A 20,101-nucleotide genomic window follows, 5' to 3' on the forward strand; every position below is an offset into this window, starting at 1 on the left:
GGGTACTTCTTTCCTCAGTGTGTGGTCGAGTTGGGAGCCGGCGAGTCCTGGAACCAGAAACGTGCACGGCGTCGTGTGAAGGAGCGTCGCTCTCCCTCCCTCCCCCTCAAAACGGCGCAGGGGAGGGGCAGAGAAACTGCCCCCCCCCAAAAACAAACGAAAAGGGAAGGAATCACAAGGAGGGATGGGAAGGCAGCAAAGCAGGCAAGAAAGGCGTGTCGGAGGAGGAGGAGGAAGCAGCGAGCTGCGGGCGAGGCGGGCGCCAGTCCGAACCGCCTCGCTTGCTTTCTCTCCTCCCTCTCGCTCGGCCCAGCCGCCGGCCCATGGAGTGCATCGTCCGGCGGGGCCCTTCTCCTCTCATCCTTTAGCCAGGCAGCGCCTTCCGCCAGGCAGCGGCCGCTGACTCCTCGCTCCTCTCCTCCTCCGCTCGCCGGGCCGCCATGGGCGACGTGATCTCGGCGCACCTGGACGAGAACCGCCGCCAGTTAATCGCAGGTGAGGCCAGGTAGGGGCGGCGGGCGGCCTTGCAGCGCGCGCGGGCCCGGCCGCGGTTGGGGGGGTATTGGCCGCGTCCGTGGCAGCTCCGAGAATCATAAGAGGGTAGGCTGCCACGTTTGGCGAGAATGGGGGCAGATGGGTCCTTTCCGAGGCTCCCCCTCCACCCCCCGGCTACATATTTCAGATTCTGAGGCGCGGGGAGGTAGGAAAGTTGAGGGGGCGAAGTGCAACTGAGTTTGGGAGGTTTAAGGGTCGGGGCGCTGCAAAAACTCCATCTGGCGGGGGGGGGGGTTAACCGCCTGGGGAGAAAGGTCGTTTCCTTCCTGCTGCTTTTTTTAAAAAATAATTCTGGGAGGAAGAGAGGAGGAATAGGATTCTTTATTCTTTTTCTTTTCCGGGTAGGGAGAAATCCGAGCGAAAGAGAAAGGGAAAGCACCGCCCTTTCGGCTCCTGCGCGGATTTTTCCAGGTTTTAGGTTAGGGAACTTGAACATTAATATATAAAAATATATATTAAAAAAATCTTTTTCCCCCCACTACTTCTCTCCACGTTGCAACTCCTTTTCTCCGCCTCGTCCTCTCCTTGGCTGGGAAGGACAAGGATTCGGGGTGGCGGATAGGGCTCGGATAGAAGTCGGAAAAAGAGAGTCGGAGTAACCTGCGCGCGGCCGCAGGCGAAAACGTTCTTTCTTGCGGTCCGAATGCGCTCGGTTCTTCTCGCTTCGCTTAGGGGAGGCTTCCAGGAGCTTCCAGTTGCAAATGGCCACTTGAAATCAAGGAGGGGGAAGTGTGAGAAAGTGCCTTTCCCAGCACGGAAAAGCGGGGCGGTGGAGGGTTCCCCTCCTCCTCGCCACCGCGCGCGCGAGGCTGTTGTGATTGTGCTCATTGTCAACAATAGCAGCGGTTGCGTTGCTTCTGTAAACAGAACGTGCTGTTTGAAGAGGGGGAAGCGGGAGAAAACCCTGCAAATCGTACAAGCGATTTTGAAAGCTGGAGATTTTTCTCGCCCCGCATTTTTATGATCCCGGCAGTTTTGTGAGATGGGTTGGGCCGAGAGCTGGGAGTAGCTGGGGAGCGGCAAGACTGGGGAGAGATTTGAACCCGGATCTCCTGGAGTTAATCACTTGGCTCTGAATTCCACTTCCCCTGCATTTTTTTTAAAAAAGTTTATTTTATTTGTTGATCTTGGGAGGAGGAATGCCAAAAGGGGGGAGGGGGATAGAAATGCACCGTTCCACCTACTTGAAAAAAACGGGACGTACTATTGATTTTCATGCGTCCCCAACTCTTTCTGGATATTGAGATGAGTTCAGCCTTTTGGTGCCTTTTTAGGGCTGATGATGGGCTGAAATGGGGAAGTTTTAGCTTTCAGTTTTCCCATGATATCCAAGGTGAAGAGATGGGCAGAGCATCATCAGTTGGGTTTCTGCCTGTTTGTAGCAGGGCCCTCTCTGCAGAGACCAGAAGATGGGCAAATGCTTTTGAGCATGTTAGAGATTTGAAAGGTGTGTTTAGGCTGTGGTCATAAACTGGGGAGCGAAAGGAAAAAAGGGCCACTAATGTGGCCGCCTTTGTATTTCTATCAGAAATGATCCCTTGAAGATCAGTTTCCTTTTTCCTTGATTTCTTCTGCTTTCAAGGACCTTGAAGTTCTGAGCAGAACTTAAAAAAAAATGCCCAGGCATTGCTACTGACACATGATTTCCCTTTCTTTCCCCACACCCTGCCACACCTTGTTTCTGGGGCTGGCAGAAGGAGGCTTGATCCTGGGTGGAGCTGAGGCTCGACTTTCCACATTCCCAACTGGGCACTGCTTCAGTCCAGAAAAGTTTGGAGCCCTGTTCTGAATTCTTGGTGGCAAAAAATGAGTGCCTCTGTGCATGCATGTCTAGAATGAGTGCAGTGCCTCTGAGCATCTACAGAAGATGCAAACTTCTCCCCCTCTGACTGTTTTAAGGCAAAGGGGGACACGGAGCCAACTCCTGCTGCCCATCTTGCGAAGCTGTCATGCCAAGCCATAGTCAGCTTCAGCTGTGATTCTTTTGAATACCTCTGGGATGATTATACACCAGGTCACAGTGGGCCTTGTTCGGGCATAACTTTTGGGGTGAATTCAGCCAAATGGGGCCTGTTTGATGCAGGCTCGTTCTGTGCAGCAGTTGAACCTGTGCGAATCAACCCAGCCATGCCAATCTGGGTGTTTTCTCCTTAATTAGGCCTGCTGGCAAAACGATCTGATCTGTTGGGGCTGCAGAAATCTTTTCAGAAGGGCGGTTCCCCTCCTGCCAGACTGGAGTTTTTCCGGGAGCCAGCTTTCTGGCTTCCGCACAATGGCTGTTTGGCATGTCCTGATTATACACTGGGGGTGGGGAATGGAAGTGAAAGGCTGTGCTAATTGTGCCTGGCAGTTACTGGATTGACCCTAATCAGGGAGAAGGGTCAAGGGAGGGATCAGCTGTCAGAGATGCTCTGTTTGTATCTACCCCCCTAGCCGGTTAGCAGTCTGCCCTCAGGGACTGGTTCTCTGTCTTGCCTCTGTTAAGCGTGACTTTTATTTTTTCATTCTGCACATAACTTGGGGAAGGGTCCTTGGAACTCGAACTGGGCGTCAGGAGGGCCACCCAGGGGATTCTCCTGGGCGCATTGGATGCCCAGCACTCAGTTGTACAAACTGTCCATGCAGCTCCAATTCTTGACAGGGCACCTCCTCCATATCGAATGTGCAATACAAAGCTGAATTTATGGTTATTGTAAGGAGAACAAAGGGTGTCTTGGTAGATACGGGTGGATATTTTTTCCCCCATGCCTCATTTCTTAGTTCTGTTTCTAAAGGCATCTGCCTCTCTGAGGTAAAGGCTGGCCTAGCAAATTAACAGTAGTGTGGACTTGTTGCAATGGAATGGGTGGGGGGAGGGAGGTTGGCTCCTAATTTTCCTGAAAGAATAGTTGTTTTTCTTTAGAATTGTTTAAATTGAGGCAATTGAACTGCTTGGTGTCTGTTTCCAAATGGAAATGACCTTGGATTTTTTTTTATGGATTGTTCACTAAGAAATTTAGCAAGCTGCTTTAGTTTCAGGCAGGCAGGGCATATAATCTTTCAGACCCCTGCCGTTGCTACTCAGATCTTTCCCGTCTCCAGTGCCTGATTCTTTTAGCTCAGACCTAGGCCTTGCTGTGGCACACAAAGCCCATTTCCTGTAGCTGGATGATGACCCCTTCCTGAATGCCTCTGAAGCATCTGAGCTGTCCTGCCCGTCTTCATTGAATCCTTGGAAGCGACAGACTATGTGATCTCTAATATCCTTTCAGCCCTTTGGCCTGCTTCTCACATCCTGCTAAGCCACGGTTTGCTTCCTATGGTTTATTGAATAGCCCACAATTGGCTGAGTTTGCTCAGTGTGCGAGGCCACAAGCCCAGGTTGGCAACCGACAGTGCTGAGTTTATACAGCTTGCTGAAGTGAACGCCAGTGAAGAGTCTTTGGGGTTGGTGCAATTTGTGGCCACTGCCTGCGAAGCTCCCCCGAAATCATGGCTGAGCCCTGCTCTGGGCTGAACCCTGGGTGTCCTCCCAGCCTTTTGGTTTTATGAGAAGGTTCTAGGCCTGCTCAGAAGCTGTGCTGCATAAAAGCTGAGGTTCCCCATCGCCAGATGTCTCCTCTGCCCAGTCTCCTGAATGTTGCAATTGAAGGTTTCCTACGATGACTCAAGCAGCTTATGAGCGAGTGGAAGAAATGAGTCGCTCCCTTAGTGGGAAAAGATTGGTCATTCAAGAATCTCCTGGTGTTTTTCTAAATCATTCTATGCAAGGGGGCATTCTCTCTTTCCCCGTTCAAAAACTGCACAGAGGATCTTGCAAACAGCTTGGAAGTCCTTCCTGATCCTGCAGTGTGGCTGGTGGCCACCTGACCCCTTGTCTTACTGGAGCCACTCATGTGTGAACAAATCAGAGTGACTGCTTAGCTAAAGATTCCCACACCTGGGACAGTGTCATTTCCCAGATATGGATGCCTGCAATCTGCTGCTTCTTTTTCACATTTGGATTTCTGCTCTTGCTTGCCATTTACCTTCCTCCTCCTTCGTGTCCAAACAAGCTCTGTCTGTAAGGGAGGAGGAATTTCATTAGCTAGCCTGATTTATCTGCATCGCTTTTTGCAGATTGTGCTCAAGGGCGCACCTCGAAATGATGGGTGGCGAACATGATGAGCCCAGCCAGGTTTGCAGACTTGCAGATAGCAGATGGGCGATGTTGGTACCAAATTCGGGTGTTGCACCCCTGACTTGGGATGCTGAATTTATCTGTCATTCTCCTAATATGATTATTTATGTCGTGCCCATATAAACTTGACTCCTGTACTTTCCAGAAGGCACAAGGCATATACCCATATATTCCTTCAGTCTAAATGTCAGTTTACATCAGAGGTGGCTTAGAATCAAGGGCCCAATTGCACAGTACAGGACGCTACAGCTTAAAAACTCTTCTTCTTGGCTGTCAGAAGCCACGATTTATTCACTAACCATTTCATGGCTTAAACTATCAAGCAATTGGTAATTTCCCACAACACCCAACTTTCCCCGTTACTACATTTGTGGCGATGTGTGAATTCAGCCTATGGTTGTTGCTATCTCTAGCAGAGTTTTTAGAGATGCGTGCTGAGCAGTGCCATAGCTGTGAAACAATTTAAAAGTACGAGTTAGAATCTGGTTTGCTGATCGTCCACAAACCATTTTTCCACCATTTTTGCGTGTGGGCAACGTACTGAACTGGGGTTAGGTTTCTTTCACCTCAGCTGGGCTCAGCCGCCCAGGGTTCTGTATTTCAGAAGATTATAAATCTTATAAATAAAATAAATTAGGCTGAGCTGTCATATGATTTGCCTTATATGAACTGTGGTTCTTCCATGGTGAAGCAGACTTGTGCATAGAGCATTATGCACTCATAGCCTATGACTGCAGACAGGGCATTGCTCTAAACCATAATGGGGTTCATTTGCTTAGGGGTTAGTGCATAGTGTGCACCCAGCCCTAAAATTTATGAATCAGATCCCATCATAGTTTGCAGTAATGCTTTAACAGAATCTTGGTACATATGGAAACATTTCCTTGAGGAAGAAGTTCATCCTTGAAGTTGAGCGATCGCAATGGCAAGAGTCATCTTTGTCTTATGCTTTATCTCTTTGATCAGCTTGGAGCAGTTTTTCTAAATGTTTTAACTCATGTTCCTCTTGCTTGGATTTCAGTCTGTTACTCTCTGCTACAGGACTGGACCAACACTGGTTTTCCCCTCATCCTCCATGGAAGAGTATCTGTGGAAGAATGTGACAAAATGTTTCTGTTTTTAGTTTATTTCGCTTAGAATGGGATGCCAAATTGGCTGAATTTGTTGGACGTGATCTCAGAGACAAGAGGGGAAGGAACAGATGGATTTTCTACTCATTACCTTTTTCTGCAAATGCAGTGTAGAATAATGGAAGCTGCCTTTGATGGCATCAGCCCATGGCTAAATTCACAAGCCACGCTGAGCCACAGTTTGCTTAACTACAGTTGGAATTAGATACATCAGAACTGTTGTCACAGACAGGCTAAGCCGAAAGTTGCATCAAAATGAAACAACCTACATTATGGCTTGCTGCGTAAATCTAACAGATGTAATGAATGAATAAAGAAATAGTTGGTGCAAATTTTAGCCCACAAGCTGCAAGCTGTGGTTTCTGATCTTGGTTTGCTGTCCTAGTGGTGAAATCATGGCTTGCCAATTCAGCTGCTGAGCTTGTTTTCCTCCCTGTAGTTTAGCTGAACACATGATTTGAGCTATCAAAGAACAGTTTGTTAATCAGATTGGGGATTAACGGGCTTGTGTTTGCACAGCATGTTTAAACAGATAAGTTAAAAGCATAGCATCTGCATTCATACAATGTGATAAGTTTGGTTAGAGTTACCTCTGGTTATGTTTAAAAAAAAAAAAGCTGGATTAGCCTGTTGTACAAATCCAACTTAAGTTAGCTTATGGTTTTATGGAGCCAGGTGGGTTCACTCAGAAATCAAGTCAACTGTGTTCTGTGAAGGCAACTTGTACTTGGCAGAATGGAAGGGGAAGCTGCTGTTCTGTAGCCCTGAATGCTAATTTAATGGGATACCGATACCTCCACCCCCTGGTTAATCCAGTTTGCCACCTCCATCTTGAGACTGACTTCGAACTGCATGCTGAAACATCTGGTTTTGGAGAACTCAAAAACTTACCAAAACTTTGGTTGAGCCCAAGGAAGTTACTACTCAGCTATGGAACTGGGGTTTGAATCTTAATCTTAAACCCTCAAGGGTTCCTCTGCCGTTCCCATCAGCACCCTCTTTGCTCTTCTCAGCACCTTCTGCAACATGGCTTGCCTCTTCCTACACATGTGGTGACCGGAGAAGGACAAAGGTCCCAGCTGTGGTTGAAGCTGTGCTAAGAAAAGCAGAATGAGTTTCTTTTGCTTCTGCAAAAGCTGCCACAGCGTCTTTTTAAATGTCAAGCAGAATGTGTCCCAGACTTACCCTTTAATCCATGAAGCTGGGAGAAGAACAGGCAGTCTTCCAGCCATAGACTAGAGATGAGAGGCCCTTGGCTCATTGTGTGTTTATTAAAGGAACCTGATCAGTGTGTGCTTGCCACTACTTCATGGGATTTTTTTTTTTGAAGGGGTAGGCTATCATTCTACTTTCTTGGCTCAAGTCATCCCATGTTTCCTTTGTCTTTACTCCAACTGCTGTGTGAACCCAGCTACAGTGATGTTTGGCTTAGCCAATTGGCTGATCCTAACCAGTTCCTTGCCATTGATCATGCCAGTTTGGACTTTCAGAAATCAACCCCCCCCCAATATTGCAGTTGATAAACCAAAGTTTGGGGTGTACTGTGCTTATACGAATAAGCCGGTTGCCCTGTCCATCCCCAAGCTGACTTGAGTCACCCTAGCTAGGGAACACTGGAAAGAAAACTGGGTGGAGAGCATTCCGAAGAGGCGTTTGGTCTCTCTTCTTGCCTGACTGCTGATTATGCTGGCTGGGTTGGAGCATATCAGAGTCCCAAATGTTGGAAAGACAGCTCTGAGCATTGCCCAGTTGCAGCTCTTGTGTTGACTCCCCTGTCTAGCTTCAAAAAACCCATTTGGAAGGCTTTTCTTAACTCCCCCCCCCCGCCTTCTTTTCCCCCTTTCTCCCCTCTCTCTCCCAGTTCAGTTCTCAGCATTGTAAAGGGCTGACAGTCTCCTTGTCTTGTTCTGGATACTGTGTCAAACATTGTCTTTCTTTTTTTCCTTACAAAGGGCAGGGGTGAGAATTTCTCGGAGTAAAACACTCATCTTTTTGTCCCACCCTGCGAGACGGGTTGCTCCCGGCCTTCCCCTTTGGATTCAGCCAGACTCCCTCCCCTTGCTGCAATGGGGAAGGAGATAATTATGTTCTTTTCCTCTTACATGCACACCCTGCACTGTCTCCTTTTCAAGAAAGCCATGGGAACAAGACGGTTTCTAAGCAAATGCTTCAGATTCGACTCTTTCTTCACCTGCTAGTTTTGGCTGGACTCAGTTTCAGATGTCTGCTTTCTGTGCCAGTGGCTGTGCCATGAATTCCTGGTGGTTTGCTGAGATTCTCTTTCTCTACCCAAATATGTTTTTGCAAGGAGGAGATTGAGTAGGGGAAAGAAAGAGAGAGAACATCTCTTAGTCTCTGCATTTTTGTGAGCTTAGTTTTTTCATGCGTTTGGATTAGCATTAATTACTGGCCAAGTCATCCAAAGGACTTAGTTAAGAGTACCATTTATCTGTATGGCTGATAAATCCAAGAAAATCTTTTGGGGAAAGGATGCAGTGGTTCTGCGATTCACTGTCAAGCTTGTAGAACCTGCTGCCACAGAATGCCACTGGTCTCTGTCTTCAGGGATGCTGACACCCATAGAAATGAAGGGAGGCGTGGAGAGTATTCATGTGTTATTCTGCTGGGTTCTTGGTGTTCTCTGGGTCTGGTAGCAGGAAAACCACCAAGCTGAGAAGGCATCAAGAACCCACCAAGCTCAGAAGACACCAAGAACCCAACAGTTCAGCCGTGAGCTATAAATATTCTCTACTATTGGAGATGCGGGTCAGTTCCAGTGCATTGGAAATGAAATGCATGTAGGAAAATGTCTGCAGGAAAACTACCAAGCTCAGAGAATACCCCAATGTCAACAGTCCAGCTATGAGCTACAGATATGCTTTACTATTGGATATATTATTCCTCCTTTGCAGGTATAGCACGGGCTGAGAAAATAGAGCTCTGAATTAGGAAATCCCCAGCTGACACCTCATGAACATGCTAGTAGCCTTTAGGCAACTCTCTTTTAGCCTCATCTGCACTTGAAGGACAATTTGGTTCTTTACAGGATGGCTTTCAGCTTCCATGGCTGCTCGTCTATAAATCTGCAATTTATAAATCGTGCGACTTCAGTTGGATTCCAGCTCTTGTACTAAAGGGGCAGAGGAGCTGCCCTGTCTCAAGTCAGGCCCAGAGAATGATCTTAATGGTAAAAAGAAGCATCACTGCAAAGGCCAGTCTTTGGGGAAGATCCTGCAAATCAAGCGGTGGGCCTCAGGCTTGCGATGCCCGAAGTCAAACATGAGCAAACTGGGTGGGCATTTCAGTTTCCATAGCTGGAGCAGCAGGGCTTATCCCTTGTCGGGAAGAAAGACATTTTAAGGAGCCGGAGCACTGGTGCTTGGCTTTGGGTGAGAAGGAACTGGCTGGTTCATCAGGAGCGTGGGTTCTCCTTCTGTCACATGCCCTGCCCTGTTCTTTTGAGCATGGGTTCATGCCACTCTGATCAGAACAAGCCCTGCTACCAAACTGAGAAGCATCCTTTGCGGGGGAGGAAGCAGTGGCAAGAGAGAGAAGTTTGGGCTTGGTCATGCATGGTCACAGGCCTGGGATTGGAAGCCGAATCTGATCTGCTGTGCCCTGGATCCCTCCCTCCCTTCCACTTCTCACCTCTCCCTCCCTCCCTCCCTCCCTCCATCCATCATCTCTCATCTCTCCCCTCCCTCCCTCATCTATCCATTATCTCTCATCTCTCCCCTCCCTCCCTCCCTCCCTCCCTCCCACTTCTCACCTCTCCTTTCCTTCCTTCCATCCATCCCTCATCCCTCATCCCTCATCTCCTTTCATCCATCCATCCATCATCTCTCCCCTCCCTCCCTCCCTCCCTCCCTCCCACTTCTCACCTCTCCTTCTTCTTTCCTTCCTTCTATCCATCCCTCATCTCCTTCCATCCATCCATCATCTCTCATCTCTCCCCTCCCTCCCTCCCTCCCTCCCTCCCTCTGCCCAGCCAGCTGTTTTGGCAGCTTGGTTGAAGCTCTTCCTGTCCCATTTGCCACTCAGTTGCTGCTTTCACAGTTGCCCATTTTCGTCATTGCTAAATCTCAAAGGAAAGCATATATAGTGGAGTAAGGCTGAATTTGGGATACAAGTGATCAAGCTGCAAGAAGGGAGCCAAAAAATCTGCCTGTGTCTCAGGTCAGTTTGCTTCTGCTTCTCCTCTATTGGTGCATTTTATATATATATTTAATTCAATAGGTCTCTAGTTTTCCAGTGTACGCTCATCCAAAGGAATCTGACATTTAGTGAGGAGGGACTATTTCTGGAAAACTATTTTTCTCAGGGAAGTGAGAAGTAAATAACAGGGACCCACCTCATGCTTCTCACTGGCAACCCCTTTGGTTCTGCCTTAGTCTAACACATGAATGCAGCCACTGTGGTTTAGCATGATAGGTGAACCAGGCCTTCAGGGCCATCATGACTCCCTCAGCAAATGATTATTAAAACAAACCATGGCTGAACTGGTGGCAGTCCTGATTCTCTTGTTATAACATGCAACTTCTTGACCATCATTTGAGGACTGGAGGCATTTCCACACTCCTGCCTGCAGTTTCTGGAGATGTTGATGGCTTCTTTGCATAGAAGGGAGACACAAACCATCTGCACGATGTAGTGATGTCTTCATGCTTCTACTTGTGAAGTAGCCAGGCTTCCTAGCTTGCCCAAATCTATGCCTAGCTAGTGAAGTTCAAGTTCCATCTGTCACCTGAAAAGACGCATATGCAGAAAATAGAGGGAGATTCTTCTGCTTAAAGTTTCCTGACCTGGTCACCTAGAGGCAATTCGTTCTCCCTGTGGGTGACCAGTGTGAGAAGTTAGAAGGTAGTGCTTGGGAAAAAGCACACCCAACAAAGTGAGTGGGAGACATCCAATGGAATGCTAGTTTTTCCCCCCTATTCCTTGGGGGTAGTTGGTGCAGTGGATGGGTGTGTTTGCTGAGCAGAGCGCTTTAATTTCTGTACTAATAGCTTCTTGGAGATTTGTGCGTATCTGTGGCTTCCCAGAGGTTCCCAGTGCTTGATGTTGCCTGCCACGCTGGTTCCATCCTCTTCTAGTCTGGGCATGGCCTGGGACACCCTGTTCTGTAGCCATGTCCTCATGTACCACTCAAACAGCTGCTGTGCAAAAGAACTGGCTGCTTTTATGGCCCTTCTGCCCTGGACTTCATTAGATGGCTTGCTGGGAATGCAAAAGGGAGAGCCTGTGTGTCAAATTTATTCATGCATGATCTGAACAGCAAAGCTTTTTTTTTCTTTTTAAACCAGGTTTGTCATTTAGCCTGCAGCCCAGTTGTGGAAGTATAGTTGCCCCAGGTGGTTTGGATTTGAATGAATGTCTTGCACCTTGAACTGGTAAATCTTAATTCACAGATGCTGCCCTGGCTTTATTGGTCCATGTTCAAGGTTAGCAATTAGCAAATTTATTTTGATTGTTAGCTTTCTATCCCACCTTTCCTCCAGGAGCTGATGGCAGCATACATAGCGCACCCTCCCCAATATTATCCCTACAACAACAGCCCTGCAAGGTAGATTAAACTGAAAGAATGACTGACCCATTATCAGCCATGGGGCTTCTGTCTTCTTGGTAGGCTTGAATTCCGGTCTTTCCAGTCCTAGTCTAAGACTATAATAACAATGATAATTTATTACATTTATGTGCCATCCAACACCCAGTGACCCTGGACAGTTTACAAATTGTTAAAGACATTTAAAAGCAACAATACAACCCCCCCCCACACACACAAAAGCAACACAAAGGAACAGAGAGGGCCAAGAAAACAAACCAAGGAACAAGGAAAAGGAAGGAAAGGGGTGTTAGTTGTCTTTGCAAAAGACTTGGGCAAAGAGCCACATCTTCCGGGCCCTTCAAAATACCAGTAGGATCTTGGGGAGAACCTCATTCCAGGTGCTGCTACAGAGAAGGTGTACTTCTGTGGTCCTGAGACACGTCATTGTTTAATCGATGGAACTGGGAGTGCACCAACCCTGCCAGATTGAACCAGCTGGGCAGATACTACGGGAGATGGGCTATGCCACTACACCACACTGGCGTTGGGAGCACAAATGTCATGAGTAAGGATGGCGAGCAGGGGGCTCCCATCCAGGCTGTAAAGCGCATGCGTAGCACTGAGGAATTAGGTAGCCATTCCAAGAGAGACAGATCGGGCCCGCCTTAACCTTTGGGGTTGATATGTCTGGGTTTTTCCCACACTTCTTCAGTTTGTTAGGATTTTCCTGTTATGTAGCAGCAGTAAAACACTAGAGACCTGTTCCTTGTCTCAGCGTGGTTCCTGGCTGATAGGACAACAAATGATTTCAAAACATTGAGCTGCAGTTATCAGGGATAGCTCCTTTGTGCATTGGCTAAGCCAAAGCAATTTTTTTCCCACAGATCCTGCACCCAGTATGGCTCTGTTCCATGACCTGTACAAACAGAACACTTAACGCTCCTACCTCCTGCATTGCACAATTTATTCCAGCCCAGCTCTCTCAGGGCTGGATGGAGCTGCTGAAACACAAAGGAACAGGGATCGGCTTTCTCAGAGGAACCCTTAGATTTGCAGGCGTAGAGTTGGTCTTGTGGGAAGGTGCCTAAAATTGCCCAGTGAGAACTCAGCATACGTAGGCCCACTGAAGGTTGACTTTAGTGAGAAGGGGGAAGCTTGAGTTTGCACACCGTGTCACCCAGTTGCACCAACTTGACGCTCATCAAACCCACCTTGAGAAGGTTGCATAAGACTATGGCAGACTTCCCATCATCCTGAAATGGAAACCATATTCCAGTGCAAGCCCTAAAATAATACGCCAAGAGTACAAAGAAACATTGGGGAAAAGAAATCTCCTCCTTTAAAGCCTAGGGAGAGAGAACAATCAAAGAATGGTGGGCCTCCCCACTTGGCAACAACCCATCACCAAAATGTTAAATATGGCTAGTGGCAACCAAATGGTAGCCCCCCGCCTCGATGTGTTTTGGTAGGAAATCCCAGCTGAGAGTGAGGAGGTCTAACTATGTGCATCTTCTCTCTCAGTGCTAAAAGAAACCATGTCAGAGTTGTCTAACGTGGTTAATCCCTGCTGAGGGTAGTTTGAGATTTGTGCTAAGATACTGGCAAGTCTTTGAACAGACCTTTGGATCTTTGGCATCTTTCTTGATGGACTTCTGGATCACTGGGTGTTCTCTCAGCTGGGAAGCAGTGGAACCTGTCTTAGAAGCGACAAGGAGGTTTCCGAGAGAAACCTGCTTGAACTCCGCAGGCAACTGGAACGGCTGGGTGTTTACTCCCAATGTGTTTTGGTGGCGCTGAGGTATGAACACATCCAAAACCTCTGTGGTATCTGCAACGCAGAGGCAATTTTGGGAAGACACTGCCACTGCCCAAGGTAGCTCTGCGACTTTGGAGGGCCACGCGTTCCCCACCCATCCTAAATAGCAGATGAAGCTGGTGAGGAAGGCCTAATTGTTGTGACGGAATGTGTAGTTTTTCAGGCGGTCCTGTTGCTCAGAGTGCTGTAGCCTGCTCAGAGGAAATATCCTGACAAATCCTGTTTGGCAGGAAATGCCAAACATTCCAGCATCTTGGTAATCCAATTTTGGCAATCGTGGGCAGTCTTGCAAGGCCTGGGGAGGTGACGACCATGAGCATATGTGGTTTTGTAGGTTAACAAAACATCAGCCCCCAGCGCTAGGCACAATCAGGGATGTTTGTTTCTTTTCCCACAAGGAAACAATGGCAGGGAATTAGGTGGCTGGCTTTGTTTTAGTTAGGTGTGTGAGCCCAGGCCTTGGTAGCCTCCAAATCATGGTTTATAGCTTAGTGCAAATATGTGAAACCAGAGGCCTGTGGCTGCATGTGGCCTTCAGACGTATAGGGTAATGTTGTAATGCAGTCAAGAGCCAAGGGTACAATGGCATCTTTTTGCCTTCTTGAACTGACAGCTTCCTTCCAGCTGAATGAGAGATGGGGGAATCACAGTGATATTCTGAAATCCACCCACGTCATTCATAAATTAGGGCTTAATTAGATACCTGTCAGTAAAATCCAAGCAGTGAATGTGTCATGAGTAAGGATGGCGAGCAGGGGGCTCCCACCCAGACTGTTAAGCACATGCGTAGCACTGAGGAATTGGGCAGCCATTCAAAGAGACACAGATCGGGACTGCCTTAACCCTTTGGGGTTTATATGTCTGGGTTTTTCCCACGCTTCTTCAGTTTGTTAGGATTCCTGTTATGTACAAGCAATAAAACATTAGAGACCAGTTCCTTGTCTCAGCGTGTTTCCTGGCAGTTAGGACAGAATGCTTCCTGGCACTATGCTATCATGCATGGTCCCTACAACTGAAAGGAACCTTCTTATCTAGGAGATCTTTGGGACCATGTCACCTTTGAGCATTTGGCTTTTTTGTCCTTGTTATCAGCAAGCATCCTGACTGATCCATCAGCTTTGTGAAGCAGGAACAGGCCTTCTACTGAATCAGACCAGTATTTAACCTAATGTTGCTAACACTGACAGAGCCTTGGTCAATATCCACTGTGTTGAAGGAAGATGGGGCAAGTTGATCAAAGCACTGAGGCTGGATGTTCCCAAACTATATTCCTGGTGAGCATTATCCATAGATGTAATCTTCACCAGCCCCAAAGCTGCCACAATTATTAGATAAAAGATGAAAGCAGTATTTCTGAAATTTTGTTGCTGGGTTGGTTATCCCCTGGAGATCTTGTCCAGTATTTAAGAGATGATGGATAAATCCTGGGACACTGGACAATTAGTGCTTTCACTGATTCATAAAAGGTGTGGCTCGGAGATCAAAGAGAGGATGGGCTGGCCATACCCCTGCCAGACTGGTTGTTTTGGATACCTTTATCTGGCCTACAGTTTCATCCATTGCCCTGGGGCATTTGCATGGCTGGGAACAAGGGACATTCTTGGTTTTACCTTCAGAACCAGCATCCTGGGTAGCACTGAGCCTCTGGTCTGGATATTTGACTTGGAAACAATAAGCATCATCTCTGGTGGGGAGCCAGTGTAAGAGAACAGACCTTAGCATTAGTGATTCCAGTACAGTCCAGGCATGAAGTTGACCACTAGTAGGGAGAATGGTAATGCTGGGTCATCCTCTGTCAGACAACAGGTACTGCGAGGAATAGATTAAGCAACCAGAGTGAGTTGATTAATCATGGGAGAAAAAATACCCCATTCAAGTGCTAGTGTCTTCCTTTCCCCCTTAAGTATACAGATCTCTTATAAAAAATAACATGCAGGTGCGGGAGGGACCAACACCCACCCCTGGGATGAATAGACCTTCCTGCAGTTAAATTTGGGGCTGAGTCTGAATGCACAATGACATTGTGCTGAGTCTCTGTGGGAGAGGTACCTGTTGGTAGTGCTCACAGAGAATCAGATTGATTGGCCTCTTTTTTTTTTTTTTGCTTTTTAAAAAATTAGTAATTGTTCAAGACATAATTAAGACACCACAATGCAGAATAGAAGACCGACAGAACTGATTGGCCTCTTGAGTTGCACGTGAACTGGTACGGTGGCAAGGCTGTTGTTTGCTCATGGAAGCAGTGCAGCCTCTGAAGCACACAAAGGTCTCAGTGGCCTTTTTGTTTTGCTGTGTTTACCCCAAGATGGAAATCTGCTTCCAGCTATTCATAAAACTGGTGGTGTGGATAAACTGAAGGAGGGTAGAGATGGTGGCCTTCACTTAAGGTGTTTATGTATGCGTTAGGGAGGGAGCTTCAGAGTTTACAGTACGGCAAGCGTCCGGCATATTTCTTGGGTTTCTGGTTTCCACTCAAGCAGAGTAAATTGCCAAGATTGGAACCTGGCTAATCATTGACTAAATTGCAGACTAACTACCTCTTGGGGATGACAGTCAGTAGTTTTGCCTGGACTGAGTATTGGAAAAAGATTAGTGTACAGTGCAAAAGAAGGTTTTCATTTTGATCCTGTGTTGGTTTTTCTCTCTCCTCCAGATCAGTGGGGTGGGACATTTGCACATGCACCTTGATCCTCTCAACACTAGCTGAGCACAAGAACACCCCCTCCACTCGGTCTTTGACAATTTCCACTGAGATTCTCTTCTCCTTTGAGTGAAGCTTTGAACACAGGTTCTTTCATCCCGTTGAAATGAGACCGGAAGAGGAAAACAATGGCAGAGAAAAAAAAATGCTAGTATGGCCCTGCTCATTTTATATCGACCCCCTCCCCACTCTAGAATGTTAACTATGAATCCTGGCCAACGAAAGATTGCACATCCTCTGTCTAGCTGTGGTTTGCAAGAGCTGTTCTTCCGGTGTGGTATACAACCTCTCTGATGCAATCACTTTTCTATAGGAATAGCTCTGTCCCCAATTTGTTTTTATCTTGTAACGTGAAACTCACGGCTTGGGGCTGTTCACCTGTCCCGGTTGTTGTCTTGAGAATGATGCAAATGAGTTTCTACCCCAAAGCTAGTATTTAGCTTTGAATTATAGCTATATTTTTTTCCTCCACCCTGCCTTTTCCCCTATTACTTAGTCTCCAGGAATGGAGACATTCCACTACCGGTGGAGGGGCAAGAAGAGAAGCAGGAAATAGTGGAAATAGCTGAGGTCTGAAACTAGCTGGAAATCTTTATCACTACATTCTTCCCTTCATCCCCTTCGGATGGACTCCAAAGCGTAACGCGTTCGTGGGTGTGTAATGGGGCCATTTTTTTCTCTTTTGCCCATTGTGAGAATAAAAACAAGGGGGACAGAAAGGATTGGGAAGAGAGCCAAATACAGTTTTCTGAAAAAAGAAAATGCTTTTTGATGTTCTGCGAGAATTGACAATGAAACATGGTGGCTTTGTTGCCCCCCACCCAGCCCCCGGTCTTTTAAATGGTTCTGTGGACACCAGAAGCAAATTCATCCCCAATGCAAGAATGAACCAAGGGTGGGGAGTCCTTGTTTAGGTAAATTTGGAGATGCAATTATGATACAATTATTATGCAGTAGCAATTATTTTGCTACTGGTTTGTAATTTTTAATGGGGTGGGGGGAGGAGGAGGAGGAGGATGTTGTTAAATGCAGGACTGGAGCATTAGTTGTATTCGTTTTGAAATACAGCAGCAAGCCAATTTGACTTTAATTTCTGTCCCCCACTGTATTTTGGAGTGTGGCATCCAGCATTTCATGAAAATGTCACCTGGACTTCTCCACTTAACCTGGCCTCCGTCCCTCCCCATTGGTGGGGAGAACTAGGCAGTATGTTAGACAAGTGTAATAAATTGCTGCATCATTTAAAGTGCTAGTTGCTTCCTTTCTCTTTTAAGGAGACAGGCTTGAAATAAAAATAATGGACAGTCGGGAATGCAAGTTCAACTGTTTCTCTAAGTAGGTGGTATTTGTGTTTGTGCAGAATGTGATCCTCCCTCCCTCCCTCCCTCCCATTCCCATCTCCTTCCTTCCTCCCATTCCCATTCCCATTCCCATCTCCCTTCCTTCCTTCCTTCCTTCCTTGGTCATTGATCTATTTTGCTCAATCCTGCTCTTGCAGTTCCTTAGCTCTCCTTTCTGTTTCCATATTCACTGTAAACTGCTTGCCTACACAGCCAAATGGGACCAGCGCTGGGATAAAATGATAGGCAATAGATCATAAAGGTCTCTAAAGCATCATCAGGGGCAACTAGATAGTTTTAAAAAGGAAAAGAGACTGGCCTTAGTTGATTTTCAGCCATTAGACTTTCAGGATTAGCCATTGCAAGAGGCCGTGGGGGCAGGTACCAGGCCTGTGCATCTAATACTGAAGACAATAGGAATACGGGGAGAAAGAGGCTGTTTCCCAAGCTTATGGGCTTCCTAGAAGAAGCATTCTCCTGGCTGTTGAGCCTGAAAGTAAGCTGCTGAACTGGATGGATCTTTTCTCTTGTTGGTTGGAAGGCTGCTGTTATCTTCTACTTTCTGCCCACAGCAGGTTTGCCGCACTTGGCCTTAATCATTTCATTTATTGTGATTAGGGCAGCCTAGCCAGTGCAACTTGCCTTCTTCTTTGGTGGTTCTCACTTCAGGAAATGATCTAAACACCCAACTGGGCCTGCTGTAAAGATCTCTCTGCCCAAGAAGATCCTTCTGGAAACCTGGAAGGACCAACAGCATTGTGGCTCCCTTTCCTCTGCTGATCAGTCTTGTGGAAAGTTGGCTGTCAGTATCTTCAACATTGCAAAATCATTGATTTGGTTTATCTGGGAACAGTGGGGGAAAGGATTATAGTTTTGGTCTACAGCAGGGTGCTAGCCCTTTCTTGAAGCAAACTGAATACTCTGTATTCCTGGCAGTCCCAGGTCAACATCTGAAAGTTTCTGGGCATGATTTTTGTTGGCTAAGGCAGGGTGTCTGGCTGCTCCCCTGTGGGATTTATTTCTCATCCATTCTGCAATGGCAGACTTCAACAGTGGCTCAGCAGCAAGAAATGTCAACCTCCTGGATGCAAAATGGAATAACATTAAATAATCCGGCATTCGAAAATAAACCCAGAGTGTAGTAAAGAGAGAGCAGAATATAAAAGCAAGCAAGTTATAAATAGGCAATTTAATCTCTGCCTGGTTTTGTTTTCAAGGCTAAGTTTAAAGGCATCCATCAATCCTGTCAATCAGTTTCTGGCAAACCATTGGCAAATCCACCTTTATTAAGTAGTGAAATGAATTAGAAAAAAAAAAGGAGCTGTGCTTTTTCAGGTGGGGGAGAGAAAAATCCATATCACTTTAATTTCATGGAAGTTTTGCAAGGCGAGTGTGCAAATTTCTGCACTTCCAAGGGCTCTTCCATCAGGCAAGCTGGCTAAAATCTTAGATTGGGGCTGGGGAAAAGTAGGGGTATGGGGGAAAATGCCAATGTGATTTAAACATATAGTATTGTTTTTCTTCCACTCCTTTAAAAAAAGGGGGGAGGGGAATGAAGAGTTCTTGGAAAGCATACCCTTTGGGAAGCCTTTGAGGGCTGGGTAAGAGAGATTGAGTGAGAATGAGCTTTTTCCTCCATTTTGCTTACATTTTGACCCAAATCTATTGCCACCAGTCATTTAGATACCATTTTTTTTCATATCTTACTTCTTTCTACCAAATCAGCTGATTACATTGCAGTGCCTCAGCATCTATTTAAGGAGTGCATTAATTTTCACATGACTTTTTTTTTTTTAGAAAGAGAGAGAGAGAGAGAAGGGGGTGGTGATTATTTTTCCCCTTCAATTGGTAACCTCCCCTCTTTTACAAAACCTGCTAGCCAGGTTCTGAGACTGGTAGCAGCCTGTGTTGAAAATTTGGAGGCCTACCTGTGAAATGAATGGGGAAGAAGGTTGGCACAGTTTGCAGCTTGGCATGCATAAATCTTGAGGTGGGCTTCTCCTTTGGGTTGAAGGAGTGAGTTGCATCTGACTTCCTGCCACTTCCCATCTTCCTTGGGATGCCTCATTGCCCTTCACAGAAGAAGAAACCAGAGGAGGAAGGAAGGATAAATCCCAAAGAAGAGAATATCTGTAGCTCAGGGTTGAACTGTGGAGTCCTTGGTGCTCTCTGAGCTTGGCTGTTGGCTTGCGGACATTACATGACCCAACTAGGGAACATCATCAGTGCTTGTGAGTGTGGAGCACCAAGGATAAACCCTTTGGCATGTAGACCTCTAAGGAGACCCTGTCAAAAAGAGGTGGTATTGATCTAATAGGATACATTCAGGCTCACTTTCATGAAGACTAGCAGCAGAAAATGAGAACGTTAAGCTGCAGGAGAGAGGTGACACCATAAATATCTATGCAAGGAAATTCAAGAACCCCAAATCAGTCTGGCCATTTGGTGCATCTGAAGAACTGACCTGCAGGACAAAAACTTCTGCCTTTTAATAACATTAGTTACTTGGAAAAGGTGCCACCAGGCTCCCCCTGATATTTTGCTCCTATAAACTAGCAAGTTTCTTTCCTACAATAATTTTAAAAAACCCTACGTATTGGTAGGTACTTTCCCATAGATTATTTGCAGTATCCAAATAACAGTTAAATCCATTTAAATATCTGTCTGTCTGTCTATCAGAAGACAAACACAAGTTTTTAGATTAGAAAGTGCCTCAATCTGTCATTTTAAGCAAACAAAGCCTAGCGCCAAATTTATTGTAATGGATTGGGTGGAGATGATTGACTTAAAGCCGGTGGGCAGATACATCAACATATGTTTCTAGTCCGTAGTTCTACCAATAGCTCATATAACCC

The 20,101-nt window shown here is 46.6% G+C and overlaps 1 protein-coding gene across 1 annotated transcript in view; it reads left to right on the plus strand.

Moving 5' to 3' along the window:
- Nucleotides 1-214: 214 nt before the first annotated feature.
- The window catches only part of NIBAN2 (niban apoptosis regulator 2), a 48,952-nt gene continuing 29,065 nt past the window's right edge, over nucleotides 215-20,101 (plus strand). Inside the window, exon 1 of the mRNA XM_063316354.1 lies at nucleotides 215-495. Coding sequence (XP_063172424.1) covers nucleotides 441-495 — 55 coding nt within the window. The 5' untranslated portion in view covers nucleotides 215-440. The remainder of the gene's footprint in view (nucleotides 496-20,101) is intronic.

This window comes from Candoia aspera, chromosome 16 (assembly GCF_035149785.1).
Source record: "Candoia aspera isolate rCanAsp1 chromosome 16, rCanAsp1.hap2, whole genome shotgun sequence".
NCBI lineage: Eukaryota > Metazoa > Chordata > Lepidosauria > Squamata > Boidae > Candoia > Candoia aspera.